This window comes from Musa acuminata, chromosome BXJ2-3 (assembly GCF_036884655.1).
Source record: "Musa acuminata AAA Group cultivar baxijiao chromosome BXJ2-3, Cavendish_Baxijiao_AAA, whole genome shotgun sequence".
In the NCBI taxonomy this organism is placed as follows: Eukaryota; Viridiplantae; Streptophyta; class Magnoliopsida; order Zingiberales; family Musaceae; genus Musa; species Musa acuminata.
The window spans coordinates 41,153,398-41,163,441 of NC_088340.1; the positions used below are offsets into that span (position 1 = coordinate 41,153,398).

The following is a 10,044-nucleotide window of genomic DNA, read 5'->3' on the forward strand; positions in this document are numbered from 1 at the left end:
TAATAATAATAATAATAATAATAATAATAATAAACTTAGAGAATTATCTTTGTAACACTATTGAAAAAGTCGGATGACTAAAATAAACATTCAATCACAAGATTGATGATTTAAATCTTGATAAGATAACTTTGAGTGAATATATTTTTAATTTAATTTAATTTAATTTTTCTATTTTATTATCACATAGGATTATAAAGTTTGAAAAAAATACAATATATATATACATATACATATATATAATTCTAAAATTATCGCGGAATATTTTAATAAAGCAATGAACCAAACTTTCCCTCGTCTTGGGCTGATATCAGCACCTGACTCGAGCGCAATGTGCGCAAATGGCTCGTCACCTCCACCGGAACACATCGCCAGCGCCCTATTTCCTTCGTTTCCCCTCGCCGGCGCTCCGCCTCTCCCTCCTCCTTATCATCACTCTCGCCCTCCTCTACGCCGCCTCCGTCTTTCTCCTCCACTCTGCCTCTTTCTCTCGACGCCTCCTCCCCCCTCCGCCTCCATGCGGCGCGGCCGCCGCCGACCTCTCCGCCGGCAGATGGGCCCGCGACAGCCCGCGGCCCCTCTACGATGGTTCCTGCCCTTTCCACCGCAACGCCTGGAACTGCCTCCGCAACGGACGCGAGGGCATGGATTCCATCAACTCCTGGGTTTGGCTCCCCAATCGCTGTGATGGGCAGCCGATCCCACGGATCGACCCAGCGGCGTTCCTCGGCTCGATGAGAGGGCGAAAGATCGGGTTCATTGGCGATTCGCTGAACGAGAACTTCTTGGTTGCGTTATTGTGCACGCTGAGGTCGGCGGATGGTGGGGCGAAGAAGTGGAAGCGGAAAGGGGCGTGGCGGGGTGGCTACTTCCCCAAGTTTGATGTTGTCGTGGCTTATCACCGCGCGGTGCTGCTCGCGAAGTACACGTATGTGGCATTGTTCTTTTTTCTCTTTGTCATTGCTTTGCTTTGTGGATCTCAGATCATGCATCTCAAATCTGCTTCTGGTTTGAGCTTGACTTCCGCTGAATGCTATCATTTCAGCCATGATTCAGGACGTCTTTCATGCTAGATTAGTAATGCACCTTCTTGGATTCGCTTTTGGGGTTTTATTTGCGGTGAAACTTGAAGTTAGAAGATCCCTAATCAATAGAGCTATACAATAACGACACTCGAGTAACTTATCTTGGTTTCGAGCCATACAGTAACAACACCGGAGTATCTATGGTAGTGAAAACCAGACTTCTTTGTGAGAATTAATGAACAAGTGTTAGAACTATGCAACATATATTTAAGAATCTGCAGACTCATATATTGCTATTTTAAATGCTTATGGTTGTTTTCAATCTGGAAGTCTTCACATAGCTGAACTGGCAATTGCGACATATGTGGCACTTGCTTGACGGGTGTATGTGAATATAATACCGAATCACTGGATGAAGAATTCAATGACAAGTCAGGTGATACTGGATTTAGTGTATATGCTACAAGGGTACATAATTACAGAAGATTTTTGTAAATGGTGTATAACTTATCATGGTGCCTTCCTCTTACAGAGGGCATTATATGCTCCACAATAGCAGCTAGGTAACACCAAGTAAGCTTTATCTCATTCTATCAATTATAAGCTGGGGGTGAGATCACCCTGTTTTTGATGATTCCCATAAACTGTATCAGGGAATTTGAACTGGTGAACTTATTTTCTAATGAAGCCCATAGGGAAAAACAACTGAGAATATGTTGTTAGCTTTAGCTTTAAACATTCTGACACTGCACAATAACTTTTAGTGCTTCACACGGCTGTTGTAGAAAATATTGAGTAATGTTGTTCAGCATTCACTTAAATTGAAAGGATGGCCATTACATATAATTTTCCAGAAAAAGACTTTAAATAGAAAACTTGTTCATCTATATAATAAATTATCTCAAAAGTTTGGGGACAAATGTCACATCTATACAACATGGCCATGCAGGCAATACGACATTGTATCCCTTTAACATGGCCAGCAAATGCAACAGCATCTCATCTTGTTCCCTACATGAAGATGAAGTTCTGGTTATAACATCTCATGTCACTTAAAACTTAAAGCTGGAAATGAAATTCCCTTGGCCAAATTACCTCTTCATTATTTAAGAGTTTTCAATCGTTACATGGTCAATGATGGATCAGAACTCAAATATAGAAGGTTCTATGAATATTACAAAATATTATAATTGGTATCGACTTGATAACAATTCTATATTGCAAATTCTTCAAAATATAGGCAAGAGAAACTTAACATGAAAGCCAGTGAATTTTAAGATCTGCATTGCTCTTTATCTTTTAAGCTCAAACAACCAGGGCAAGTAATTCATTAGAAATATCCCTCAATTTCGGGAAAAGTCCTGAAGGAGGAAAATGCCAAGTTTTTTTTTGTGTTTGAGAAATATTAATTTTATAAAGCAAATAAGGAATTGCTCCAATACATGATCTCGGAGCAATTATGCAGGATGTAATTATCAGTTTAGACTGGTTGTATCCTAAATTGTGCTTACTCATCAAAATTTATTTCACTCTTATCATATTGGATGGTTGTCTTTAAATAAATTTTTATTAGGAGAACAAAGAATGCCCTAAGAAAACCATCTAATCCCTGGTGGTCCATGCTGCTTCACTGTTATGATTCATTTTGTTATGGTTGCAACAAGCTTTTCCCATCCTCCAAGATTTAGTGCTCATATTATGTGCTATATAGACCCTATGTCATCTTAAATGTGACACTTCATCCACAATCACAATTGCAGTATTATTCATCAGAAATATTGTCCTTGAGCTTTCTGAAATATGTAAATGAAAATTTCTTATGCATAGAGGTGAGAATAATAATTATCTCAGAGCTTTCACCAAAAATAATATTCTGTGCTGATCTATGTAGTTATTTGTGTCATGTGGGTTGTTTTCTCCTTATGTCACATTAATCGTCAGATGTTTACATGCTCAAACCTGTTGTTTAAGGTGGCAGCCTGTGGATAACTCAGCTCATCTTGGTCAAGATGGAGTGAAGGGGACCTATAAAGTTGATATTGATGTTCCAGCTGATGACTGGGCTAATGTCACAAAGTTCTATGATATCCTGTTATTCAATACTGGGCATTGGTAAGTTCCATCATGCATTTCTCTTGCTTCATACACGTCATCTTTGTGATTGGTTTTCATTCTACTTCATTGGTTCATGCTAGGTCCAACCAGTCATTTGTTTGTTACTGTGCCTTGCTCATCCTGGCAAGTGATAGAATGGTTTAATGCACATCTGTGAAAAGAGTTGGAGAATGCTGGTTTGTAGTGCCTGCACTAATCATATAACTGTAAAAATGGATGCACACCAGCATATATAACCCAGCTGATGTTGAGATGTGACCAGTACATACCGGCTTACTGCAGTGTTAAATGGCAATGGACCCCAGTAACCACTCAGCGACCACCAGCCTCATGGTGGAGATGCATGCATGTCTCTGACATGCTTGTATTTGGTACCTTGCTATAAGTAAGATTATTGAATAAATAGCCACAAATCTGAAATATTTCAAAACCAGTGAATGCTTGTTGACAGTGGCGTTTGTGAACCATAACCTTGTTCAATGTTTCTAAATTATTCATTTGCATCCTAGTCAGTTGATATGCTTTTATTTATTCAAGTTTGCATTATGGCACAACATGTATAGTGTATATAGTGATATGTATCGAGCCATTAGCCAGCTTTTGTGGGGCTCTTTGTGTGGCCCTGTTTTTCAGTGACAAATTTAGGCTTCATTTATTTGAAGGTTTAAAATAAAATATTTATGAAAATTAATGAACATTTGATGTTTTACTTTTTCTGATCTGGAGTATTCATCTGATTAATTGCATATTTGCTATACATTTTTTAATATTCTCTTTTGATAACTAGTGTAGGGTTATTGATGATATTGTCATTTGACAAACGTGACATTTGCAAAATATCCCCTAAAATAATGTTCAAATGAGAAATGAAGTAAAATGAAATTTATTTCAGCCATTGATTAATAGAGCTGAATCATGACACAGAGAAATAGTACAAGGAAATAATTACATTCTTACTCAACAGACTGGTCCAATTACAAGATAGTCTCGGCTCAAGTTGTGTACCAAATTTATGTCATTTATATACGGCCTTAAGATGGACCACTTTAAAACTTAGTTTGGATAAACTTGGTCTCAAGCCTTGTATTGCATTTAATGTGCAGGATTTGTTCCTTGATCAATGTCAAATTACATTCTCCATTGTACTAAATCAAGCATAAATTATAGTCACAATTAATTGTCATTATATGTTAAATAGATTCCTGAGTATAACTTAACTACGGTTGCTGATCATGTTTGCAATGTTGAATTCCTGCAGAGAACATGTTTAACACTAATACTTGGCAACATTACATTTTCAAATTATTGTTCAATTAAGGGTGATATTTCTGCACTCTGAGATGATGATGTTGTCCATGTGATTCTTCTTCCATAGCTGCTCTTTGGGGAGCTTAAAGGCTTATGTTACTCTTCTATGGGTTCTTCTACAAATGTATCCTGCAAGCTCTAGCTATTCATAAGCTACCCTAAGGAATTACTAGTAGTACAAATTGTCTACCGAAGACCACTGCACTGTTTCATGGAGATCAGTGTGAAGTTAAATGTTTATAAACATTCTTTAGGAAATTTTACTGAATGTGGACAAATACAAAATGATATCAAGAAAGATGCACTTTTTATTGAGAGACATGAAAAATGTTTATTTCCTTATGCAAGTTCCTAGATTGTGGTTATTTCTAGGTTAATACTGTACTGTTCCTTGGGAAGGAAACATTTATGCACATATTGAAATTAAAATTATATCCAAATCTGTAGTCATAAGCAGCAAAAATGAGCGATCCCTTTCAAATGATGAAGCTCTCTAGAAATAAAGTTAAAGAAAAAGAGCAAATTAAGCAATTAGCGAGCCTTTTTTAAGTAGATTGAATGAATATGTATTTTACATTGTCATTGGCCATGTGATGCAAATATTTCTTCCAAAGCCTGTCAAGTGAAGTAACTATGATGTTTTTTTGTTTCTTTTCATGTTTGTAGATCATTGCTTTTGTCATACATTACTTCTCATTTGGTAATATACACACTACTACGATATTATTAATTGACTATAATTTTGTTGCCTTTAATTTATGTGGTCATGAGGCAATAAAAGTGGGGATAATATCTTATGTTGTAGCTAGATGAGATGAGACAATTAGTATCAGTGGTGTGAGATGAGGTAGAAGAAATCATAAAAAACACTTTGTTAACACTATCATTAAAGGTTTTAAATGCACTTAACTAAACCAAGAATATTGATTTGAAACGAGCTCAATGGTGGAAGAAGATCCATATAGCCAACCCCAAATAATTAGGGTATTACAGCTAGTTGTAGTTGTAGTTGTTGTATCAGTTCAATTTAGAGCCTATTTAAGTGCATACAAATGTTTGAGGTAAAAGAATCACTTTCTGATAGATCTATCTTTTGGAAGTTGACTTAATAATTTTGTTTTTTTAATTATGGTTGAAGAAAAATATTTTTGTGGTAATGTTTTTTTTTAAATGGATTAATTTAGAGATCATCAATTGTCGGTAATGTAAAATTATGGCTACCGGTTGATGATCTTTGGTTGTTCATAATCGATAATTTGATCCCAGTCATTGATCATTTGTAATTCAGATCAATCAGAATTGATGAATGATGATCATCAGCCTTTGACCTCTGGCCAGCTAGTGGTCAAAATTAGGTTATGGTCACCAATTGACTTTGATGTCAATGTTATCAAATCAGAATATTTGGAATTGGTCACTTTAATATAGTGCCCCTTCCCTTTGTTCACTCTTCTGTAATGATATATGTCCACTGTAGAATTTGTGCATCAATTCAGCCTTCTGTTAATTGTTTTCCTTTTATTTGTTGTTAATTATTGTGCACAGTTCTGATTCAAGCTTTACTTTGATCAGATCATGTACATACATTTTTGTTTCAGTCCATTATTTCTCATGGTTCAACACCTCATCTAATATTTTAATTTGGTCCATTCTCTGTAATTAAATAATAGTTTGCATGGACTCAACCTCTTGGTTTCCATGTGATGGGTCATATTTTTCTAAAGTGTATACTTATATAGATGTTATTTTATTTGCACTATGAAAGTGTTTCTTATGTTTTGGGAGTTTCTGTATCTGTTGTTCATTATGAAACATGTAGTTCTCACTCTTATAAGTTATAACCTGCTTTGGCTGTTCTTGAGATGGTTATATTGCTCTATAACTTTTGTTTATGGGACCAAATTATTAAAGGCTGTTATCTAACCGACTGAAACAGGTGGGGCACTGATAAATTCCCAAATGAGACACCACTTGTTTTTTATCAGGGAGGAAAACCATTAGACCCTCCACTTGGCATCATAGACGGACTCGAGGTAGTTCTGAATAGTATGATCTCCTACATTGAAAAAGAAGTCCCTGAAAAGACCCTCAAGTTTTGGCGTACTCAGTCACCGAGGCACTTCTTTGGTGGGGAATGGGATCACAATGGCAGTTGCTTGTTCGGTGAGCCTCTGAAAGAGACCGAGGTATATATGCTGATTGAATCTTGTTCTAAGCTTTGAAAGATACATTGTGGTTAGAATACGTGTTTTTGACAGTTAAATCTGATGTCCTCCACAGCTCGATTCATGGTTTGACGCCAAACGTAAGGGAGTCAATAAGGAAGCAAGGGAAGTAAACTCTCTGATTCAACAAGCATTGCTAGGTACAAACATAAGGTCTCTAGACCTGACTCATATGAGTGAGTTCAGAGCAGATGCACATCCAGCAATCTGGTTGGGCAAGAAGGACGCTGTGGCAATCTGGGGCCAGGACTGCATGCATTGGTGCCTCCCGGGCCTTCCGGATACTTGGGTCGATATCTTGGCTGCCCAGATCATATACAACTTAGAACTGGGCTGACAAACGTGCAGAAACAAGCAGCATCTTATGGAGCATGCCGATGTCTTACATTCACCCAGAAACTAATCATCTGAAGTTTGGTCCAACTGGTTACCATTTAGTTGCTTGTATCTTCTTCCTATATTTTTTTTGACAAGATCATTCATAATTTTCTTCACACAAAATCATTCATAATCTTCGGATAGAAATATAATCATACTCTTTTACTTTTATTCTGTCCCCTTATTATGGGGGCAGCGGCTTTAATGCAATCTGGGCAAATTATAGGCAGCTTTCAATTGTGTTAACATTTTGTTGATGTCAGAATCTTAATATCTGTTTTTTAGCTTTATGGTTTGCATGTGTTATATCTAATCCTATGGTGTACACAATTGTAATTCTAAGTTCTCACAAGTATTCTTGTAGTTCTTTCCCTCTTCCAAAATTTTTTGTTGATGTATATTGAAGACTTTTTACTGAAACTGAGGGTTAATTTAACTTGAAGATGATTGGAGATTGACCAGAGACAATGTCTTGGATCAACAAAGGTTTCCGATGAGGTATTGGCTTGTGTCTTCCCCAATTTTCTCTTGATTACAAATGATTTCAGGTGGTAGAACATCTTTTGACAGATCTAAAATGGGTTATCAATCTTATAAAGTTGTGTTCTTTTTCCTGGAACTAAGAAGATTTATATCATCTTTTCTTGTGGACAGGTTCCGAGTTGTTGCAACTTTCCACAGCTATGTTTCCAGATCAATGCAGCGGAGTTCGGAAGGTTTGGTCCCCTCGTCGAAGAACCAGAGCTCTCAGCCGGTGCACCACCGTCGTCCCCGGAATAACCTCGCGCAAGATATAATGGTAATCCAACATACCATCAACTTTTGATGTTGACAATTGTAGATATCATTACCAATATTTATTAACTAAACCAAAATTTGAAGAATATATTTCTCGATACATTTATTTTTTTTTTATTATCCTATAGAGAAAGGAAGAGTGATTTATTTTACACAGCCCACAATCATGTATTCTTAGGAGATTTGTGACCATCTGGATTGCAGCAGACATGATATTCTGTGACCATAAATGCTGTTCGTAAAGTGAATTAGACATGAGATTCTGTGACTATCACTTGGATTTTGAATGAACCTTTGCTTGTGCTTCCTTTAATGAACCTTTTTGTTTGCACTCTCTTCCATGAACTTTCCCTTTCAGGTCTCTGTTATCAGACATCAATCAACCATGAGCTGTGTAGCACAGTGATATTTGACGGCCATGAGCGAAGGTAAGAAAGCAGATCAAATATATCATAGAGAAGAGACTATTGCTCCTCCTTATTGGAGACATAAGCACTCACAGATTACACTCTCAGCCTTGCATCGGACACTGCTTATTGCATCACACCAAAGCAAACCAAAGCAGGTAGATCGAGACCAGTTTAGTTCCAGCAGACGCATCTGGTAACGCCGGGAGTCGCTCTTATTTTGGCGCAGCTACGATAACATCATGCGAGCTGCCGTGCGCCCTCACGAGCTTCAGCAAGTCCGAGGTCACGCCCAGAGATGCTTCGAGGACGTCGGCGTTTGTGAGGCTCAGCGGCGACGTCTTCCCCACCACCGGGTGGAAGATGGGCCTGCAGAGAACGCATGAGGAGCTTCGCATCAGAGCGTCAAGGACCTGAAGCTTTAAGTCGCTTCTCGTTACCTCTCACTGGTGATGATGGAGAACCACTCCAACCCCTCGCTGCCCGCGACCGCCGCCATCACGTAGAACTTCTGCACCACGAACACGCATCCTGCTGCCACCTCCTTGTCCATGATGGTGGCGCCGTTGACGCCGCTGATCTGAACTTGTCCGCTGCCTCTGGTGATGTACACGAGCTGGATGGCGGGGAAGAACCCCGGGACGCGCATGGCGTTGGGCTCGAGCTTGGTGATGTTGATGGAGAACCTGAACCGCCCTTCCAGGGCGGCGAGGTTGTCCTTGGTCATCGACACGACGTGGCCGCCACAGGGGACGTGGTTGCTGAACCGGGCGCTGTCCTCGTGCAGGACGATCCCGTGGCGGTCGCGGTCGTGAGTCTTGACGCACAGCTTCTTCTCCGGTTTGATGATCTGGATGCCGGCCTGGCTCGAGAAGAACTTGGCCGCCGCTTCTTGGCTCACTCCGCTGGCCTTGGCGAGGAAGTCCGTGGAGAGGCCATTGTAGACCGCCGCTTGGCCTGCAACTAAGAAGTAGGTGATCAAGCCCTGGGTGAGACCGGCGGCGCCGTCGCCCAGGTATATGATGGAGAAGTCGGTGTCCCCGTCGTTGTACCACCATGTGTAGGTTTCTTTGGGCACGGTGATCACATCTCCTTTCTTGATCAGCACCGCCCTTTCTTTGGTCTCCCCCGGCAGTATCACCCCAACCACAGCTCTTCCTGCCGCAGGAAAACGAGCAGAAGGTGAGGAACAGCATGACAAGAACCGAGGAAGACGATGGTGGTACCTTCAAGAACATAGCCAACTTTGGAGCAGTCGGCATAGTGCGGCAACAGCAGACACTGTGACTCCAGCTTAAAGGGGAAGTCGATGAGACCATCCTCATGGGTGGTGGTAGTGTCAGCAGCAGATGCACCATTGCCTTCGGCCTCTGTCTTGTCCGCCATTGCTCGGAGAATCCCGCTTGCTCTGTCTCGGCGAGTGCAAGTGGCAAAGGACAGCAACGGGAGAGGCTTAAATAAAGAGAAGCGAAGTTGCCACCTTCTTCCTCCACCTGTTTGGCGAAATTTCAAGGATCATGCTTTGGCACGTGAAACCTTGATTTTTTGGATTATAATCAAAAAATTAGCAAGACAAGTCCTTTCGATCAGCTTCATCTTTGTAAAAGTGACAAGAAAAGCCGTGGCATTAGGTCAAATGGTCACATCAACGTGTTCCATGCCTGGTTAACTTCTCAAAACACTAGGCTTTCTCTGGCGTCAGTACTCTCTAAGGGTACTATAGCAAGCATTTGATTTGATTTTCTTGTATTTTTGAAGATTTTAGAAGGTAAACTTCAAACACTTTTG

At 39.8% G+C, this 10,044-nt stretch overlaps 2 protein-coding genes across 3 annotated transcripts; one reads left to right on the plus strand and one right to left on the minus strand.

Moving 5' to 3' along the window:
- The first annotated feature begins 316 nt into the window (after positions 1-316).
- On the plus strand, positions 317-8,494 carry LOC135608318 (protein trichome birefringence-like 12). 2 transcript variants are annotated; one of them, XM_065101056.1, is made up of 6 exons: positions 317-928; positions 2,997-3,137; positions 6,385-6,634; positions 6,729-7,549; positions 7,706-7,850; positions 8,208-8,494. In XM_065101056.1, the coding sequence occupies exons 1-4, from the start codon at positions 342-344 to the stop codon at positions 7,008-7,010; spliced, it is 1,260 nt and encodes a 419-aa protein (XP_064957128.1). In that variant the 5' UTR covers positions 317-341; the 3' UTR covers positions 7,011-7,549; positions 7,706-7,850; positions 8,208-8,494. The 2 variants fall into 2 exon arrangements, with proteins under 2 accessions (XP_064957128.1, XP_064957127.1); XM_065101055.1 differs by having other exon boundaries at positions 6,729-7,850.
- On the minus strand, positions 8,274-9,698 carry LOC103978692 (cocosin 1). The gene is made up of 3 exons (XM_009394583.2): positions 9,483-9,698; positions 8,697-9,414; positions 8,274-8,625 (listed from the first exon to the last, which is right to left on the minus strand). Exons 1-3 carry the CDS (start codon positions 9,640-9,642, stop codon positions 8,472-8,474), a joined length of 1,032 nt encoding a protein of 343 aa, XP_009392858.2. The 5' UTR covers positions 9,643-9,698; the 3' UTR covers positions 8,274-8,471.
- Between the last annotated feature and the right edge of the window lie 346 nt (positions 9,699-10,044).